Raw genomic sequence first — 22354 nt, forward strand, 5'->3', positions numbered from 1 at the left:
ATAAATTAAACTCTTCTGTTTAGGTCGTTGAATTGGAAAATCGGCTACAATCTTTTGAGAAAGGGTCAAGAAAATTAAAAGAAGGAAATAAAAAATTAATGAAAGAAAATGACTTCCTGAAATCCCTCTTAAAACAGCAACAAGAAGATGCAGAGGACAGAGGAAAAGAGCTAGAACAGCTACAAAAGGGGAGTAAAGAAGTAGAAAAAGATAAAGCTGAACTTCAGGTAAAAATCAGTGAGCTGGAGAGAGAAGTCACTTCCCTAAGGAGACAGGTGGCAGAAGCTAATGGGCTGAGAAATGAAAATGAAGAGCTGATGAATTCAATAGAGAAATTGGAGCATTCAGCAGACAAAGCTAAATCTGAGATGGCCACCACGGAAGCAAGATCTGGACAATACGATTGTAAGACAACCACTACCAAGGTTAAATTTAAAGCTGCGAAAAAAAAGTGCTCTGTGGGTCGTTACCACACTGTTCTCAATCACTCCATCAAGGTTATGAGCAATGTGTTTGAGAACCTCAGCAAGGACGGCTGGGAGGATGTGAGTGAAAGCAGGTAAGGCTCTCATTAACTTAGCTCTGTGGTGGGGACACTGTGCATATGTAAAGCACCAGCAAATGGAGATTGAATTTCAACTACTGTCGATTTGGTATTCAGAAAAAATACTGTCAGATCCTTTGAAATATCTTGGGAGGTCTTGTTCTGAGCTTATTGACTGAAATTTGCATGCAAAATTAGCCACAACTGCATGAGTATTTGAATAGGTGCCAGGAAACCCAAAAGAAGGCAATGCTTGATTTCTTCCAGTGATGCTATTTTCATGCAGTCATGAGGCTTGAAATTGACAGTTTGGCAGGTTGATTTAATTTGCTGGCCCTTTGCATATTCACCACTGACAGCTAAGGATTCCCAGGCAAGCCTACTAAGTCGGTTTAGTTATCTTGTGACATGCCAACCTGGGAGGAGAAACATTTTTCCCCCTTAATTTAGTTAGATAAATTTTGAATGACCCATTTCAGCTTGTTACCAGATGTCTACAAGCTGTTTAACATCCTTTAAATTAAGAACCATCTTCACTAATTATTTCATGTATGTATTATGCAAAGTCATTGTACTAACTTTAATTGAATGGTAGTTAAAAATTAGTTCTTTAAAGTTAAAGCCCTATAAATTCCTAGTCTTAAGTTGTATAACACTTAGCGAATAGCAACAGGAGAATACTAAAAATCTGTAATATTTCTTTTCCTCACTCCTGGCCAGAATTGCTAACAGACAAATTGAACAATTTTCCATAATTCTGTCTTGTTTTGTAATAGCATGTATTTTCTTTTATTTTTCCAAGCTGTCTTTTTTAATCCCCAGAAGAGATCTGTTTTAGGTTTGGATGTCCCTAGATAGTGTAGGGGTGAAAGAGTTTTCCCTTCTTCCTTTCTAGGTTCTTGGACTGGTCTAAAAATGAAATTGATACAATACAGATTAACAGGAAGAAAACAAATAAAAGTTTACAAACATGCATGCCTTCTGTATACATGGGAGAGACCCAAGGAACCTGAATAACTCCCCCACATGGCCAAAACCACCACCTTAAATATGATCTTCAGTGAAAGACAAAAGAAGATGGGGTCAGAGTCATTATGGGAGGTTATCAGGAAAAAGTACAGTAAAAAAAGGGGGAATCAGATTTTTATACAGATTTAAGTTATTGTCTTCTTTACAAGAATCTTTAGAGCTGTAGGGTCATCCATTTCTTCCTGGTACAAGGAGAGCATCACACTTGAAAATGGAGATTTTTCTTATACACGTAAATGTCTCTTACAAAAGGGTAACTTCTACTTGTCCTATATTTACAGTTGCCAGTTTGCAGCAATTCTTTTTTTTTTTTTTTTTATGATAGTCACACACAGAAAGAGAGAGAGGCAGAGACATAGGCAGAGGGAGAAGCAGGCTCCATGCACCGGGAGCCCGATGTGGGATTCGATCCCGGGTCTCCAGGATCGCGCCCTGGGCCAAAGGCAGGCACTAAACCGCTGTGCCACCCAGGGATCCCCAGTTTGCAGCAATTCTTATGTCAAAGACATATATTGGGGTGGCAAATTCTGCTCCCCTGTGATCCCACCTTTGAAACTTCCCCAAGAAATATCACAGTCCAGAAGCCAAGCTGATAGATTGTTCCATATCTCAAAGATCCAGCCTCTGTCCTGAGAATATGCCATCTTAAACAGTTGTGTTTTATTTCAGGAGGTGGGTCCTGCAGGTGGGCTCCCAAAGTCAGACCTATTTTGTGTGAGACATCAAGCATTTAAAAAGGCATTCTTATAGAAGCAAAATAAAAACAAAGGTTAATGATTGGAGCAGATTATAAACCCAATCAGAGTCTTGAGGGCAGCCAGTAGAAAGAAGACATTCTTAAGATAGGAGTTGAAGCACTTGAATGTGTCTGATGATGTCGTTGGTTATTTAGGTAAATTTCTGAGTGGCCCATACAGCAACAGACATGAAGACCATCTAAACCTGAGCTGTTGTGGTGGTTTCTCTGATGTTTATAGCAAGTGATCTAGCTTCAGTTTGCAGGGCTTCTGGAGAAAAGGCAGCTTGAGTTCTCAGTGATTCCAAGTCAAAAGTAGAAAGACTTGGAATTTGTTTGGAGAGTCATAGCCAGATATTTGAGGAAACCAGAAGAATTCATGGTTCAATCCAGATTATAGACAAACAACAAATCCTCAAGGCAATTAATCAGAATTAGAATCTAATATCCATAAAGTATGTTATTGAAACATAATTATTCTCTTTGAAATCACCCTAATTTCCACTAAAGATAGCTAAATTAAGGCTAATTTGTTTGCGAAATAAGCTTCATTTCAATAAACTTGGTCTGATTATTTATGTAAGTCCGACAAAGAATTCACTATATTCACTATATTTTAAATCTGCTTTACTGGAATTTTTCATAAAGAGTTTCAGACAGAACTTTTCAAAGCTTCTCAAGGCCAAAATGCCAATCCAAGGTTGCCAACCAACTTTACCAGCAATAATTATACATTTGGGTAAATTTCTCTCTTCTTGAGGTTCCCAAAATGTCCTGAGGTTTCTTCACCTGCTAAGAAGTGACCTTCCTTACGAGGTAAGGCTGCTGGGAACCCTGTAAGCAGGGTACTAGGCTCTTTTCCCAAAAAGTTTTATTGGCTCCATAAAGTCATCTTAGTTCCTAAAAAGCTGTCTGTCTGGTCATATCTGAGTCTGCATGCTTCTCTCAAACATTCCAGTCAAAACCTTGGTAATATACTCAACGTTTCCAATTCTGTCATGTTACAAAGAGAACAGATTCATGTAGAATTTATGCAAAAAAAAAAAAGATTTCTTGAAAATATAAGAATACTTACTAAGAATTTCCAAATTCTGTAGTGATCACCTATGGCAAAAATGATAAATGTTTCCCTTTGTTTGCAAAGATTCATTTTACCAAATTGTTGTAAGTCACTGTTAGCTTAAGAGGAAAAAAGTTTTCTCAGATCTAGAAAAACAAAATAGTAAAAAAAAAATCAGTGATAAAATAAAGTCACAAAAATTATAATCATTCTCATTAGTTCACTGAGTCCCATGTGACCAATTTTTGTTCTGCTTGAATCCAGTTTTTCTGTTAATTCTGGAAACTCTTAACAATTCAGTTAAAGTTATCAGAAACCCATATTTTGGAATATTTTCCATGAGTCTCCTTGGAGATCAAGCATATTCCAAACATTTTTGCAAAAGTTTTAGAATAGGGGCTCCTGAGTGGCTCAGTTGGTTATGCGTCCAACTCCTGATTTTAGCTTAGGTCATAATCTCAGGGTTATAACATCAGGCTCCTTGCTGGGCATGGAGCTTCCTCAAGATTCTCTCTCTTTTTCTTTTTTTTAATAATAAATTTATTTTTTATTGGTGTTCAATTTGCCAACATACAGAATAACACCCAGTGCTCATCCCGTCAAGTGCCCCCCTCAGTGCCCGTCACACATTCTCTTTCTCAATCTCTCTCTCTCTTTCTCTCTTTACCCCTCCCCTCTCCACAGGCTTGTGGTCTCTCTCCCTTAAAAAAAATTATTAAAACAATTTTATAAGTAAAACAATAACTATAAATGACAAAGAGTTAAAAATGGCCATGGTTAAAGATCTGGTGAGAGTTTATTACAATGGAATTGAGAAGGAAAAAAAAAAGATAAGGAGGGATCCCTGGGTGGCGCAGCGGTTTAGCGCCTGCCTTTGGCCCGGGGCGTGATCCTGGAGACCCGGGATCGAATCCCACGTCGGGCTCCTGGTGCATGGAGCCTGCTTCTCCCTCTGCCTATGTCTCTGCTTCTCTCTCTCTCTGTGTGACTATCATAAATAAATAAAAATTTAAAAAAATTAAAAAAAGATAAGGAAATCTGGTTATTTCTGTGATATATGTTCTTCAGAATAATAACTAGAAGTATAAGTGATAACATTATACCAGGACAAATCAGATTTTAAGGAATTTCATGTAACTTCCAGAATATTAAAATTAATACACATATCTGCAAAAATATAATCAAGTAGGTTTAGCATCATTTTTTAAGACATTTCTCATGACTCAAAATACTAAATCAGCCTCATTAGGTTAAAAACTCTTTTTGAGAAACTGCAATATCTCAACATTTCTTCCAAGTCAAAAGACTTCATTTAGAATTTGATTTGGGGAGGTTTATCAAAAATATCAAAAGGTTTTGGACACTTGACTAAATGGGATAATAGTTCATTCACTATGATATAATACTTAGTTTTCTATTTAATCAGTCTTTAACAAAGACTTCACAGGCAAATATAGAAGTTTACACAGTTGCCAGTAAAACTTAGCTGTTTTTATATCAAAAGGACTAGGTTTACTTAAGTAATCAAAAACCTGATTATAAAAATAATGAAGCAGGGGAATTGTTTTGATAAAAACAAAATCTTTGCTTTCAATGTAAATTAGTTTAAAAAGTAAAGAAGAATCTCTTCAAGTCTCTTATCAAGAATACACCAATAGTCAAGAAAACGTCCTTTTACCAAAGACAAAATCAAACTGTAAAATTGTAGCAGCTTACTTTTGATGTAAAAATTCACTTAGTTAAATTAATTCCAATCTTAGCCAGTTCTGACCATGTATTAGGTTCCTTTTTAAAGATTCCTTTTCATAAACTTTCTACAAGTTTCAGATTTTGTCCTGTTCTTTTTTTTTGTGGTCCTGTTTTTCCTCCATTTTTAAATAACCAGTTTTACTTTGGGACATATTTACTTTCTTTTCCTTCAACAAAATGCATTTCTATTCTGCATATCTTTTTTTAGCTGAAAACACACATCCTACTTTCCTTGCATTCAGAGATGTTTTTCTTATTATTCCTAGTAGTTTTAGTTACATTTATTAATTAGAATTCTTAAGCCTTAGAAACATTAATTTCTAGTAAAAACTAAGCAGTTGTGAACTATGTTTTATATTAGCATTCTGTAGTTTGTCAGATTTATGAATATATTCCATAATTTCTAGAAACATATGCCCCACCTTTAAAAATAGTGCAATCTTTCATATGGTACATGTTTACTAACAGATCCAAGTAGTTCTTTAATTCCTGTGTAACATGAAGCTGAAAGTAGATAAACCTATGTTTAGTAATTATTTTATCTTCCTTGGGAATGATCTAGATATTCAGTGAATTTCACATCATTGAATTTAACTTAGCAAAATTTTAAAATTTCAACTTACCAAAGGTACTTGGGAAATTATTTTTAAGTACGCATACTGTAAAATATAATTTCCGTTAAAAAGTTTACCTTAAAGCTGTTACCCCACTAACATCTGTCTAAGTCACTCACTTCCAATAATTATGTTTAGACCACCTATGAAAACTTCATGAGACATTAGGCACAGCCAGCCATCATCCCAAGTTATTTTTTGCTGACAAATTTTGTAAGAGATATAACATGAAGTTATTTGACTAGTATGCCTAGGCAGAATAAGTTGTATGTCTGCATTATATTGAACATTGATAACTCTAATATATTACAGTTTTAATTAAACCAATGAACTTAAACTAGCTTTTTTAACTTTTTTAGATTTTATTTATTTATTCATGAGAGACAGAGAGAGCAAAGCAAGCTCCATGCAGGGAGCTTGATGTGGGACTCTATCCCGGGACTCCAGGATCACGCCCTGGGCCGAAGGCAGGCTCTAAACTGCTGAGCTATCCAGGGATCCCCACACTAGCTTTTATTTACCAAAGATTATCTCCGATCATGTGAACTTGAAAAACATTTGGGTCCATTTTTGCGAACTCAATTTATCTAAATGTTTAATTTTGTCAATTTTAAATTTTTTTTATTTTATAAATTTATTTTTATTGGTGTTCAATTTGCCAACATATAGAATAACACTCAGTGCTCATCCCGTCAAGTGCCCCCCTCAGTGCCCGTCACCTAGTCACCCCCACCACCCGCCCACTTCGCCTTCCACCATCCCTAGTACGTTTCCCAGAGTTAGGAGTCTTTCATCTTCTGTCTCCCTTTCTGATATTTCCCACTTATTTTTCCTCCTTTCCCCTTTATTCCCTTTCACTATTTTTTATATTCCCCAAATGAATGAGAACATACACTGTTTGTCCTTCGATTGACTTACTTCACTCAGCATAATACCCTCCAGTTCCATCCATATTGAAGCAAATGGTGGGTGTTTGTCGTTTCTAATGGCTGAGTAATATTCCATTGTATACATAAACCACATCTTCTTTATCCATTCATTTTTCAGTGGACACCGAGGCTCCTTCCACAGTTTGGCTATTGTGGACATTGCTGCTAGAAACATCGGGGTGCAGGTGCCCCAGCGTTTCACTACATCTGTATCTTTGGGGTAAATCCCCAGCAGTGCAATTGCTGGGTTGTAGGGCAGGTCTATTTTTAACTCTTTGAGGAACCTCCACACAATTTTCCAGAGTGGCTGCACCAGTTCACATTCCCACCAACAGTGTATGAGGGTTCCCTTTTCTCCCCATCCTCTCCAACATTTGTGGTCTCCTGCCTTGTTAATTTTCCCCATTCTCACTGGTGTGAGGTGGTATCTCATTGTGGTTTTGATTTGTATTTCCCTGATGGCAAGTGATGCAGAGCATTTTCTCATGTGCATGTTGGCCATGTCTATGTCTTCCTCTGTGAGATTTCTGTTCATGTCTTTTGCCCATTTCATGATTGGATTGTTTGTTTCTTTGGTGTTGAGTTTAATAAGTTCTTTATAGATCATGGAAACTAGCCCTTTATCTGATAGGTCATTTGCAAATATCTTCTCCCATTCTGTAGGTTGTCTTTTAGTTTTGTTGACTGTATCCTTTGCTGTGCAAAAACTTCTTATCTTGATGAAGTCCCAAGAGTTCATTTTTGCTTTTGTTTCTTTTGCCTTTGTGGATGTATCTTGCAAGAAGTTACTGTGGCCGAGTTCAAAAAGGGTGTTTGCCTGTGTTCTCCTCTAGGAGTTTGATGGAATCTTGTCTCACATTTAGATCTTTCATCCATTTTGAGTTTATCTTTGTGTATGGTGCAAGAGAATGGTCTAGTTTCATTCTTCTGCATGTGGATGTCCAATTTTCCCAGCACCATTTATTGAAGAGACTGTCTTTCTTCCAGTGGATAGTCTTTCCTCCTTTATCGAATATTAGTTGACCATAAAGTTGAGGGTCCACTTCTGGATTCTCTATTCTGTTCCATTGATCTATGTGTCTGTTTTTATGCCAGTACCACACTATCTTGATGACCACAGCTTTGTAGTACAACCTGAAATCTGGCATTATGATGCCCCCAGATATGGTCTTCTTTTTTAAAATTCCCCTGGCTATTCGGGGTCTTTTCTGATGCCACACAAATCTTAAAATAATTTGTTCTAACTCTCTGAAGAAAGTCCATGGTATTTTGATAGGGATTGCATTAAACGTGTAAATTGCCCTGGGTAACATTGACATTTTCACAATATTAATTCTGCCAATCCATGAGCATGGAATATTTTTCCATCTCTTTGTGTCTTCCTCAATTTCTTTCAGAAGTGTTCTATAGTTTTTAGGGTATAGATCCTTTACCTTTTTGGTTAGGTTTATTCCTAGGTATCTTATGCTTTTGGGTGCAATTGTAAATGGGATGGACTCCTTCATTTCTCTTTCTTCAGTCTCATTGTTAGTGTATAGAAATGCCACTGACTTCTGGGCATTGATTTTGTATCCTGCCACATTGCCAAATTGCTGTATGAGTTCTAGCAATCTTGGGGTGGAGGCCTTTGGGTTTTCTATTAATTTTGTCAATTAAATAGAGCTCTTTTACACAATAGTTTTGGTAATATCAAGTGGAGGCAGAAAATTATCACATATCTACAACATACATATGCAGGAATACAGAGACCTTAAAATTTTAGCTGTTAGAAAGGTATGATAATGTAAAATTTACTAGTAAAAGAACAGTAGGAAAGAATTAAGTTTATCTGTTCAGATGGCTTTTGTTTGTTTTTACTAATATTTGTGGAGAAGACAGGATTTTTCAGTTGCCTAAATTTCAAATGAGCTTTCCCTCTTTTGTTCTCCTTCTGATTAGAATTACCTTCTTGAAGTTTGTAGAACTTTTATGTCTCAGAGTCACAGGGAAGGAATGCAAGTTCCTCTAAAAAGAACTTTGATTTCCTAAGGCTAATATTTACAAGCCTTTGAAATAAATGGAAGAGGCTTTGGGAATAGTAAAAAGAATTGGTGGACTTTGAATGGTTTCTGAAGCCACCTCTATGGTCCTGTAAAGATTAGATGAGTAAAACAAGGACAGCTGTTTCCAATTCCTTAAAGAATTGGGTTGTTGCTAAATGTTATCAAGAAACTGTCACACCCATCCAACTATGTTGAATGTTTTTCTTTCCTTCTGGGTGCCTTTAGCTTAGGGGAGAAACCCTTACAAGTTTTTTAATTTTTTTTATTGTTTTTCTATCAGGCACTGAATATCAGCTTTCTTCACAAATTTAGACTGGTAGCTTCTAATTTTCTGCCTTTTTAAACTATCCACTAATCTCAAGGGGTAATCCATTTATAAAACTTTTTGAGGATCCTTTCTTAGTTTAAGAAATTCTTTAGCTATGGCCTTTAGTTCATCCTTTGGCCAACGATTGAAAGAGAGATGAGGCACATTTTCCCTAATCTCAAGTGGTTATTTTTAAAAGGTAATAATCTTTTCATATTAGAAAGGCAGTTCAGACAGATTTAGTAAAACATGAGCATTCAAGTAAAGAATGATAGGAGCAGTAGGAGTCATGTCAGCCTTAATGACTTTTGTTTTAGATACCTCTTGGATCATTAGTTTTTCATGTCCCCAATTTTCCAAATATCCACCCCCCGCTTTTTTCTTTTTTGATGAGAAAGCTCTCCCCAGGTTTGCATTTTAAAGAATGGTTCTTAGGTCCTACAGAAGATGAGGGCAGAAAACTTGTATCACAAGGGCATAAAAACTTATTCAAAATAAGTTTTCTCCAAGATGGGGTTTTGGGGACATATTTCCCTATTATTAGAGCTCCAGGTAATTTAAATTTTAACTTTTTTTTCTTAAGTGGAATACACTTCTGTTTCCAGTGTCTCAATAAGCAGTTTGAGGTGAATAGGTGAGGTCTGAGGATTAGTAATAATAGGTGAGCTTTGAATTGCTTTTAGAACCACATTTTGGGTTTTGTGGAGATTTGCAGAGAGGTAGGGAGGTTTAAACAAGGGTCCCAGATATCCAAAAGGTCTTCTGAAAGGGCAGAGAGAGGGAGTTGGAGCTAGGTGGGTGTGGAAGAGGGTAGAATTTACATTAGATACAGATCCCAATTTTTTTAATGTAATTTCTATTATTTTGTATTGTCAAGGGAGTCCTTAGGGCTGTTGTACTTCTTTGTGTCTACTTTTTTATTTGGTTTTTCCATAGATACCAATAATACAATTGTTTAGGATAAGAGCTTTCTAAAAAGAAAAAAATTCAAATACAGAAGTTTTTCCAATTCAAAGGATTCCTCCTCTGGCCATTGATGCATAGGATCTATAAATAGTGATTTAAAGACACTGGACATAAAGCCAAGCTCTGAAGACATAGAACAAGATGATAGACACACAAAAAAACAATTATCATCTCTGAGAGGAAAGGAATCAATAGAAAGCAAGAGTACTCATAACAAATTTTTACCAAAGTTGCTATACCCAAGGACCTAGCTCCACAAATATTTTCTCTTGCTAATCTAAATTTAGATAAGTAGAAGGACTCTCACTATTCTTACTTCCATCAGACCCTACAGGCAGAGGTCCAGGAGACTGATGGGGTAAGAATTCTTACCTTGTGCCAGCTTGTATCTTAGGATCTGGGGTCTGTCAGCTGTAGAATCTCTGGAGTGAGCAGTGATGGTCCCTTTAAGGTCCCCAGAACTTTAGGGGCAGAAATGTTTTCCTTTCTTCCTTTCTAGGTTGTTTGGCTAGTCTAATAATGAAGTTGATAGAAGACAGATTAACAGGAAGAAAAAGTCTAATAACATGTACACCTCCTGTATATATGGGAGAGATCCAGGAAAATTGAGTATCCCCCAAAATAGCTGATTGCTTCCACCCTAAAATCATGTTCAGATAAAGACAAAAGATGTTGGGGGTGAGGAGTCAGTTGTAGGAGGTTATCAGGAAAAGCACAGTAAACAAGGGTAAGGTTGTTCTCCATTGATAACGGTTTCTAGGGAACGAGGTCATCCATCTCTTCTTGGTATAGTGAGGAAGGCATCCTTACAGATGGGAGATTTCTTAACCATAGACATAGAACTGAAATATATCTTAAAATGTCATACTCAAGCCTATTTGCCTCTATTATAATTACCTTGATTTTATAAACATTTCAAAGCTCAGACTTTAGGGGATCTGAGAGATCTCCCGATTGGTTGGGGGCCACCAAATATGGGGTGACTTGATTAGGTGGAGGCCAGTGATACTGGCAGTAAAGAATTCACCTGAGGCAGAACAAAAGGGATAGAAATTTATTGGGAAATTTATTGGATACACTGCAAGTGAGTTTTGGGCAGAACCACAGAGGAAAGACTGTCCGACAGGAGGCAATCGGTGGGAGACTGTAGTTAGAGGGAGAAGTTGAGAAGGTATGGAAACAAATGTAATTTTTTTTTTTTTGGTAATGTGTCTGGGTGTAAGTAATCCATTGGTCAGCCACGGCTTATGGATGTGGTTTTTAAAAATTATTTATTTATTTATTTTTATTGAAGTTCAATTTGCCAACATATAGTAGAACACCTAATGCTCATCCCATTAAGTGCCCTCCTCAATATGGGCATTTTGAGGCAGGTTGCCCAATGGTCCTCATATTGAGTCACTGTGGGCCCTTCTACCTTACTCAGCCTTCCAGGGTTCACATTGGGTGCCTAAAAGCAGCCTTTATACAGACCACACCCCAGAACAATTAAATCATAACTTCTATGGTGGAATACAAGCTTCACTAGTTGTTGAAGCTCTCCAGCTGATTCCAATAGTAGACTAGTTTGGGAACCACTGTTTTAAATGGTCATTGGGTCAAGCCTGTCATCTTTCGGCAGGTAATAAAAATTTAAAAACAAATTTATGAAGGTTAGGAAGAAGGACCAAATGTGCATTCCCATTTATTTTTTACTTCTTCTAAGGTTTTCTTCCTCATTCTCAAAAGCTGTTAGAGAGAAAATCCTATTCAGCTGAAAGCCCACTAAGCTTTTATCTATGTCTTCAAGGAAATTCTAGTTTCAGCTACTAATTATATTTCAGCTGGTGATACTACCACACTCTTCATAATAGAAGTGGTGCAGTTTACTCATGTGTGAGTATGTATATATGAATAAATACATGAAAGCTAAGTAACACAGTCAGTTCTAATTTCATCATATTAGTGCATGTGCAGATGGTCACATATTTTGGGAGATGTATCACAGTATCTCTTGAAACATAAGATTGTCATTTAAGTTGCTTAGCAGTGAAACTTGATTTTACACTGTGTGGATTAAGTGTTATATTTCCTGCCTGACAGAATAGTCTCCGGAATCACTCAGCTGCAGAAAATTCTCAAACAATTAGAAATCCCACAGTGGAGCTTCAGGACTTTAGAATATTCTATTTCTTTTAGCTTTTTGTAGTCTGAAATACAAGAAATTTATTTGAATACTGACAAAAATAGAATTTTGTCCTTTATATATATGTATGTAAAATACTACATTATATAACTATTAGCTTATTAATATTTATTTATATATTTATGAATACTTATTTCTCATAATTGAACAGCATTATAAAAACATGCCGTCAAATGACAAAAATAGTACAATTTAGTAACAAGTTTGAACTCCTTTATTCAAGGGAAAACAATCCAACGGTTGGGGGAGTACAGTGCCTAGCAAGCTGTGGCACTCTTTCTAAGGATTTTGGGCAAGAGGGAGTTTTATAGAAGAAACAGTGCAGAAACAGGACATGGTTAGATAAGATGTCAGGTAATTTTTTTTTGTTTTTGTTTTTGTTTTTGTTTTTGGTAAGGCCAGCATGTCCCATTCTCTAGGGTAAGGTAAGTTAGCTAATGTGATTGGTGTATATTAGGCTTCCTTGATGATGAGGTATTTACTATAAGTGCAGCTAACTTAATTCACATTTCTGATGGTCAGGCCCCTGGCACAGCTGGCATTCTGTGGGTCCTGATATACAAATGACTTTTATCAATGCCCATTCAGTGATGGGTGATCATCAGGAAGATTTGTTAATACCTTGCAAAGACAAAATGATTTCAGCAAAGCATGCTTATCAAATTTGTGGGTAACATGACATTGACAAGGATATAAAATGCTTTACAAAATAGTATAAAAATCCCCAAAGATAGTAATAGACTGGGAAGATAGAGTTCCGCAGAAGACTACAGGGACCATTACTTACCTGGAAAATGCCAATTGCAGAACAATACAATGGGAAAAATACAATACTTTGCAGTAGTATACATAAAAATATTGTAGGAGGTTTTAATTAAATTTCGTATGAGTCTACAGTACATTGTAACAGGACAATATACATGTTTAAAAGCTTGCGTAATTTTAGTCTGCATCTACCAGCTGTTCTACTATGGAATTCACATAGTGTACTTGGAATATGAAACTGAATTCTGGGCACAATGCTTCATGGAGATAAGGTGGAGCATATTCAAGAGTGACCAGGGTAGAAAAACATCTCAAAAAGACATAATAGGATTATCTGAATAAGCAAGGGATGTTTTTCTTGAGATGTTTCAAGCATCAAATAACCATATCCAAATAGTTAAGAGATCATTCATATGGAAAAGGGATTGGACTTATTTGTATGTTCTACTCAAACTCAACACTTTATTTTCCTTCTCATTCACACAAACTATAAACATAATAAAGATTTTACATATTTTCTTATTATCTGAACCCACCCCATTAGGTTGAAATCTACATAAGGGCAGGGATGTTTATCTCCTTTATTCACTTACTACTTCGTCTTTTGTGCCTAGAAAAGTGCCTGGCACTTAATGGATGCCTACCAGGCATTTTATTGAATGATGAATGGACATAAGAGATGGAACTGGGATCATGGGTGACAGCCTCAGAGATTCAGAGTTTGTCCCAAACTAAGGGAAACTATTCTGTTAGAAATGTTAAAGCTTTCTCCCCGAGCTCAGACAGTAATAAGTGCTCCAACCCTGGCGTTGTTGAAACATGTGCTTCCTGAGTTAACACTTAGTAGAAATACTACAGAAGTGATACTACTAGGCACTTGATACTAGATATTGTAATTTCCTCATGAGATTTTACAATTTTGGAAAACACTTTTAACACATTTAATTTCTTCTCATTTGGGTGACAACTATGACATTGAATTATTTTTCATTAGGCATATTCTTTTTCTTTGAAAGATACACTTTTCAAATATGGTATATATGGTGTACATAAGGGAATTATAATAAAAAGGATGTTTGTGAAAAAAAATCAGGACTGTTACAATATAACATTTATCAGATGAAGAAACAATGTCCAGAGACAGTAAGTAATTTAAAGAGCCATATAGCCAGAACTCAAGTCCCAGGCCAGTGCTTGCTTGCTGAGTCTGCTTATTCTACTGCAGTAGTGGGGCTCCATTGAAGTGATATTCAAATTCAGTCACCAATATAGATGCCCCATTGGGTTAATTAAAGAAGTACTACTTGTACTTTATTTATTCATCTTAATAAGTTAGAGACCCTATACAGAATCCACAGAAATAGCAGACTATATAACATATTTAGACTATTTTTTTTCTTAACATAGAGAACCAATAAATGCTCAAATTAAACTTCTAGCTTTATATACAATATGTGCTATAATAGCATTTGGTCTTGAACTTAAAAGTGGTATGTTTAACAACTCTTCTTACTGGATTTTATGTTCCCCCCCTTTTTTTCCCAAAAGCAGTGATTCTGAAGCACAGACCTCTCAAAATTTAGGAACAATTATTGTAGAAACATCCCAGAAAATAAGTCCTATAGAAGATGGAAGACATCAGAAAGAAAGTGACCAAACAGAAGATAGCCAAATGCAAGGAAAAAACATGGTACAAATATATTCAAATACAGATGGCAAGACCCCGAAGGTATATGACAGTGTTGCTTAATTATAATCTATATTTTAAATTTTATTTTATGCTTCATAACTTAAATTTCATTGCCAGTGATTTAATTTGAATCCTTAGAAAATGTTTTTCTTTGAAGTATACAGTGGAAATACTCAACTTTTTAATAATTTTTAAGTACCAATTTGTTAACACACTTTTGTATAGTTGAAAAGAAATAGATATTATTTTCCTAAATATAAATCTTAAGGTATTTATATCTTAGCCAAAAAAGTAGGTGATAAATCTTAAGGTATTTATATCTTAGCCAAAAAAAGTAGGTGATAAAAGCTTATTAGTTTTTAGGTATATTAGTTTACCACACGAAGAAACCTGTTTTCATATTAGCCTTTGTGATGGTAAAGTTATTGTCTGACTAAATCTTTAAATTTCTAATTTCTTAAAGTATCTTATTTAGTTTTAAAGATTTTATTTATTTATTCATGAAAGATACAGAGAGAGGCAGAGACATAGGCAGTGGGATAAGCAGGCTCCCTGTGGGGAGCCTGATGCAGGACTTGATTTATATCATGTTGTCATTACTAATATTCTATAGCAGTCTTGACTGATAATAGAGCAAGTCCTCCATCTTGTTCTTTGAGCCTCTTTGGTATTTTTGATACTTTGCTCTTCAAAATAAATTTAGAATCAGCTTCTCAAGTTCAATAAAAAATCATTTGGGATTTTGATAGGGACTGTAAGAATATAAAGTAGTAATAAAACAGTAAGAATACACTGAAGGATAGAGAAAAGACAAACCACCTAGGAATCACAAGACTCAAGGAACAATATGATGGGCGAGTTTTCTGGGTTTTCATTTTGCTTCACATATGTGGCCTGGAAGCTGAAGAAATCTGCCACCTGGAAATACCAATAGGTCAAATGATGAAAGGCCCCAATAAAACCCTGCTATCTCTAGTTAAAGTACCAAGACAGGGACAGCCCAGCAAAATAGAAAATTTTTAGACAATAATCATCCTACTCTACTCAAACACCATGGAAAAAATTGCAAACCTACCTCAACCCACATTGGTAAAGACCCAAGGGGAACCTAGACTTTAAGTCTCCCATGGCTCTAAGGAGTTACCCCTTGCCCCCCCTCTTCCCATAAGGGTAATGTTAGAGAAAACAAAATGAGGAGCCAATGGTCATGACTCCCTCCCATCCATGTTATCAGAGGCCACATAGGGAGTGAGACACCCATCTGCATCCATCAGTGAAGAAATGACCCTCTCCCTTCCTAGAAGGGTAATTTCAAAGGCCAAGTGCATAAATGGGGATCTTCATCACCCCCCATATGTATAAAGTCTCTCACTGCCCCCTACCCTACTGTGTCAATGGATACTACGTGAGGAGCAGAAACAAGACATGCTTCATCTCCCAGGTAGGATGGCATCAGCAGAGGTCTTCGGGGAGCCAGAACTTCCACCTCCACCAAGCAGTAATGAGGTATCCCTCCCCAACCATGGTGTCAGCAGAAACTGGACATGCATCCCCAACTAGCTGTAATGAATGGTGCTCCTGCTCCACCAATGTGCTATCAGAGGAAGCATGCTAAAACAGAGGATATAAATAAGGTCCGGAGTCTTGAAGTATAATGCCCAAAATGTCCAGGATACAATGGAAAATTACTCATTATACCAAGAAACCAGGGAAACTTCAACTTGAATGAAATGACAATCAACAGAAGCCAATAACAAGATACACAGATGTTGGAACTACATGACATTATTTTATTTTATTTTATTTTATTTTATTTTATTTTATTTTATTTTATTTTATTTTATTTTATTTTATTTTTTAAAATTATTTACTTATTTGAGAAACAAAGAGAACACTAGCCAGAGGAACAGAGGGAGAGAGAGAGAGAGAGAATCTCAAGCAGACTCTACACTGAGCCTGGAGCCTGATGTGCGGCTTGATCTCGTGACTCTGAGATTATGGCCTGAGGTGAAGCCAAGAATTGGATGCTAAACCAACTGTGCCACCCAGGCATCCCATGACAGGAATTTTAAAGAAACCATCATAAAAATGCTTCAACAAGCTGTATGAACAGACTTGAAATAAATGAAAAGATAGAACATCTCAAGAATGAAATGGGAAATCTCAGCAAAGAAATAGAAGATATTAAAAAAAAAAGTAATATGGAAATTTTAATCAAAATTTAAGTATTTTGTGAGGATTCTGGCATCAATTCCCACTACTCAGTTTGAGGTCAAGACTGATGACACCAAACACCCACCAAGAGGGGAAGAAAGGTTTATTTTTTACATAATGGAATACAGAATCTGGAATGGATCCATAAGTATGAACAAGCGATTTTTGACAAAGATACAGAAGCAATTCAACAGAGGAAGAATGGTCTTGAATGGTCTTTTCAACAAACAGTGCTGGAGCAATTGAATATCCCTAGACAAGAAAAATGAACCTATACTCAAGCCTCATACCCTATGCAAAAATTAACTTGAAATAGATCACTGATAATAAATGTAAAACATTAAATCATAAAACTTTTAGAAGGAAATCTAAGGGAAAATCTTCAGGACTTAGGGCTTGCTGAAGACTTTTTAGATATGTTACCAAAAGCATGATCCCTAAAAGAAAATATCAGTAAGACTTAATTAAAACAAAGAAATTTTGGTCTGTGAAAGGCCCTCTTTAGAGGATAAAAAATATGCTATAGACTGGGAGAAAGTATTACAAACCATATATGTGACAAAGGACTTATATTTTGAATTTATAAAGATTTTGTCAAAACTCAACATAAAAAAACCCAAAAAACCCTCAACAGTAGAAATTCAGATAATCTAATTAGAAAATGGAGTAAAAACATGAACAGACATTTCACTGAGAAGGATAAACGGAAGGCAGGTAAGCATACATAAAGATGTTCAATAATACTAACCATTAGGCAAATGGAGATTAATACCATGATGAGATATATATACATCTTTTGGAACAGCTAAAACTAAAAGTAGTGACAATACCAAATGCTGGTAAGGATGCAGAGAAACTGGATCTCACATTTAATGCTAGTATGAACATAAAGTGGCACAGCACTCTGGGAAACAGTTGGCAGTTTCCTAAAAAAAAAGGAACTAATCATACATTTATCGAATAACCCAACTATTTCCCTCCTGGACACTTATCTCAGAGAAATGGAAATTTATTTTTACAAAAAAAAAATCCTGTACATGAATGGTCATAACAGCTTTATTTCTAATAGCTGAAAACTGGCAACAATCAAAATTTTCTTCAACAGCTGAATGGTTAAACTATGATACATCCATTCCATGTTATACTATTCAGAAAAAAAAGAGGAAGAGGAGAGAGACAAACTATTGCCACACACTATATTCTAGATTTGTAACCTCAAATTTCTCATCTTGGGTTGGGGGCCTAGGCCATCTCTCCTTGTCTTTTGTGTTCTGTGTTGCTTTTTACATGGAATCTCAAGGTCAGAGGAGATTATCAATTGTCCTGTATTTTGCTGGCCACTTTGTTGATCTCATGTGTCTTTAGATTCCTGCTTTCACCTCATTTGTGGCATCAGAATTTCCTTTAATGTTTTTGCCACGTTAAAAAGATATTTTAAGTGTGCTGATTTCAATGTTTAAAATTTTCCTGAATTTCTATAGGGGCATCTGAGTGACACAGTCAGTTGAGCATCAGGCTTTTGGTTTCAACTGAAGTCATGATCTCAGGATGGTGAGATTGAGCCCCATGTCAGGTTCCACTCAGCACGGAGTCTGCTTAAAACTCTCTCTCTCTTCCTCTACCCCCTGTGCATGCTTCCTCTTTCTAAAAAAATAAAATCTTTTAAAACAAAAGAATTTTTCTGAATATCTAGTCAGAAGTAATCCTGGAAATGGAAGCCCAATTCCTTTTTATTTAAGGTCCAGTTAATTTGATACTAAGTTTGATGACTAGTACTGGTAATTTGGTAGTTCTGCTTAGGATGTTTTTATAGTGCTTAGTACATGACTAGCACTTTAATCTTCATAAAGCTATGAAATATTTATTTTATTTTTTAAAAAATTTTATTTTTGTATTCATGAGAGACACAGAAAGAGGCAGAGACATAGGCAGAGGGAGAAGCAGGCTTCTCGCAGGGAGTCTGATGTGAGACTCAATCCCTGGACTGATACCATGCCCTGAGCCGAAGGCAGATGCTCAACTGCTGAGCCACCCAGGCATCCGGCAATGAAATATTCTTTTTAAATGTATCTTATATACTGGTTCTAAAGAAGCTCAAGTGAAATATTTCAAAGATATTTTGAGGAATAAATAAGTTTAAAGGAAAAGTAATTGGCTTAAAGGAAAACCCTATCTTAGGCAAAATATCTGACTCATTGCCAAAGTAACAGTGGGTAATATTTATTTTCCCTTCTGTTTTTATTATAATTATTTATTCCAGAATTGGGATCTTTGAAAAAAAATTCCTTTTTTAAAACAATAATTTTCTAGATTGATAGTGTTCCTATTTCCCAGCCAATAAATTCTTAAATAAGACCACATATTTTAGTATTATGATTTATAATATTTTGAAAACATGTTCTTATTTAAATTTTTACTTTGAGGACACTCTTTTATTTTTTAATTTGCTGGCATTTTTAATTATAAATCTGAAATTCCTGAGGCAAAGGAATAATTTTCTAAATCTGTATTTTAAAATATCAAAATATTACCTTATGTTTCTAATATGATAAAGATAAAAAGATTCAATATAATATGAATAGTTTAATGTCATTTTTGTTCATCTTCTAGAATAACCTAGATGGAAATATCCTAAAATTTTGACCATGGTTGTTGACCATTGTTCTAGACAATAGGCTTTGGGTCACTTCCTTTTTTTTTCTTTCCGTATGTATGTATTTTTTTTCCAGAGAACACTTGTCATTTGAATAATGATATATAGACCCTTACATATATATGTGTGTATGTGCGTATATATATGTAAACATATCCTAAAAAATACTGAAAATCTATAAAGCACTATATGCTTTCAGTGAGTCCTGATATTCAATATATCCTTGTGTAAATGAATTATAAAAATCTATCATACCCCAGAGTGGAACAATGACTGTGAAAAATAAAGTTGTTTTTTTCTTTTACCTTTGATTCCCTTTATTCACTTCTCCTACTCTCTCCCACCCCCCTATTTTAAATCAGTAAAATATTTTGGAAGAAAAGTCATGGCTTCATTTTTTTCACTTCAGTGTATTAGAATGTCATGAAGAAAACCTACAACTTTAACGAAAGCTACTTTATTACCATCAACATTATTTTAGCTTTATTTGTCAGAAGGGTCTAATCAGTCTATGTGCAACAGATAAGAGTATTTGAGAAAAGGACCTATTTTCCCAGAGAATAAATTATTAAATATTCTTATTTTTATTTATTCCTAGTTTTTTAAACTACCTGTAGGTTGAGCTGCTACCACTTTTTTTTTCCCCCACAACAAGGAAAATGTGATTTAATTCTACAAATTTACAAGCCGGTTGATTTTGTATTTGTATCTTGTGCCTGCTAGATCAACTTCTTTCTTTTTCTAGTTCAACTTTAATGCACATATTATGTTCATTTGTGAATTCTTGATATCAATTATAGATTTTGTTGTTTAAATTTTTTAGTCTGCATAAATATATTTTTAGGTAAAGAAATATTATTTATTATGTTCACTTGAAGTTGTTATTGAGTAATAATCTAATTTTTATAAAACCTTCAAATTTAGAATTATTTTCATTACAAGAATGCAAAAAAATCAACTTTTCAAAAGAAGAATGGTAATATACAAAAGAGCTCACATACAACAGTTCCTACCAGAGGTAAGAATGTATATGAAATTAACAATGTCTTCTTAATTTGCTGTGTTTTAAAATCAATATTATGAACATTATTTTTATAGTTAACAGAGAAAAGTGGAAAAATATAACGGCCCAGAAATCAAGTAGCAATATTATTTTATTACGAGAACGTATTGTATCCTTGCAACAACAAAATAGTGTACTTCAGAATGCCAAGAAAACAGCAGAATTGTCCATTAAAGAATATAAAGAAATTAATGAAAAACTCCTTCAGCAACAAGAAGTATCTGATCAACGATATCAGATAAGCAGACAGACAATAAAGGTAAAGGAACTTTAGAAATTAATTATAATATTATAAAGGTAGATATTTTGTTTTACATGTGTTATTTGGTTCATATTTGTGTTATTGTGTTGTAACTTGGATTTTAAGAACAGGCTCCATAAATGCATGTAGGTTGCCCATTTGCCATGTTTAAAACTTTGAATTTCTCATTATAAATCAAATTATTAAATAGTAATTGCCTTAGTTCCTCTTTGAAAATACTAGTATAACATGAAGATTGTAGCATAAATATCAATTTTAATATGTTCCTATAACTTATCTATGCTCTTGTTAAACTAAGGAGAATTGAGTTTCTGTAATTTTTTTGGACACATTAGAACATTGCTGGTTATCATAATTTAATCTTAAAGCAAGTAAAAATGAAAATATTGTTCCTTAAGTTTCCATTCTTAGGTATTTGCTTGTATAAAAATGATTTGTTGAAAATTTGTCTTACACAGAATAATTCATCATTTTATCAAATAATTTTTAAATCATTATCATATATAATTTTAAATTATGCTTAAATTCTCTACTTCTATTATCTAGTGCTTTGACTCAAACAATATTTAGTAAATGTTTCAATTATAAAGGATTACTATTATGCTAGTTTTACTAATAAGAATCGTGTTCTGGCTTTATTCCCAAAGTGTCCTTATAAACAAATCTGACCCATGTTCCAAACGTACGCTGAAAGTTACTTTCTATGACCTGGATTTTAAAAAGGTATTAAGATTTGTTTTCTGGCCCAACAGATAATATACACTATAGAATATTCCATGTGCACTTGAGAATAATGTGTATCTGCTGTCGTTGGAGTGAATGTTCTGTATAAATCTATTGAGTCTAGTTGGTTAATAATGATGCTCAACTCTTCTGTATTCTTATTTTCTGTCTAGTTCTATCACACTTATTATCAGGTACTGAGAATGAAGTATTTAAATCATCTACTATTAATTTTTTGTAATAATTTTGAGATTTAATTCGCATACCATACAATTCTCTTATTTAATTCAATGATTGTGACAATATAGACAAAATTGTGCAGCTACCACCAAAATCAATTTTAGAATATTTTCATAACTTCATAAAGGGACCCTGTACTCTTTATCTATCATCCTTCCCCTATCTTTGTCAGCTCTAGGCAACCTAATCTACATTCCATCCATATAGATTGTAGAGGGAGAAAATTTATCCTACTTCCCTTTTAGGTTATTTGGCTTGTCTAATAATTAAATTGTCATAAGACAGATTAACAGGAGAAAAACTTCAATTTCGTATGTATGAGAGCCCCATAAAAATATTAGACCAAACAGGCAGCTAGATAATTGAAGCTTATATAACATCCTGATCTAAGGAAAGGGATGGAGTCTGGGGATACAAAGGGAAGAAGGCTTTTCACAGGAAGGCTAGAGGAAATATTTGAAAAACAAAGGTTGTTCTGTTACACAGATAAATTTCTTAGGTAAAAAGAGAGGGGGTGCCTGGATGGCTGAGTTGGTTAAGTGTCCGAGTCTTGTTTTTTGGCTCAGGTCACGGGCTCAGGGTC

General features: G+C 34.9%; 1 protein-coding gene across 11 annotated transcripts in view; it reads left to right on the forward strand.

Moving 5' to 3' along the window:
* The window catches only part of CNTLN (centlein), a 317280-nt gene that overhangs the window by 213153 nt on the left and 81773 nt on the right, over nt 1-22354 (forward strand). For 8 of the 11 annotated variants that reach the window (XM_049116145.1, XM_049116148.1, XM_049116152.1 and 5 more), the window contains 4 exons: nt 24-559; nt 14475-14655; nt 20408-20501; nt 20582-20805. In XM_049116145.1, the coding sequence (XP_048972102.1) occupies nt 24-559; nt 14475-14655; nt 20408-20501; nt 20582-20805 (1035 nt within the window). The remainder of the gene's footprint in view (nt 1-23; nt 560-14474; nt 14656-20407; nt 20502-20581; nt 20806-22354) is intronic. The other 3 variants (XM_049116146.1, XM_049116150.1, XM_049116151.1) reach the window with 2 other exon arrangements.

The sequence above is a fragment of the Canis lupus genome, chromosome 11 (assembly GCF_003254725.2).
Source record: "Canis lupus dingo isolate Sandy chromosome 11, ASM325472v2, whole genome shotgun sequence".
In the NCBI taxonomy this organism is placed as follows: domain Eukaryota; kingdom Metazoa; phylum Chordata; class Mammalia; order Carnivora; family Canidae; genus Canis; species Canis lupus.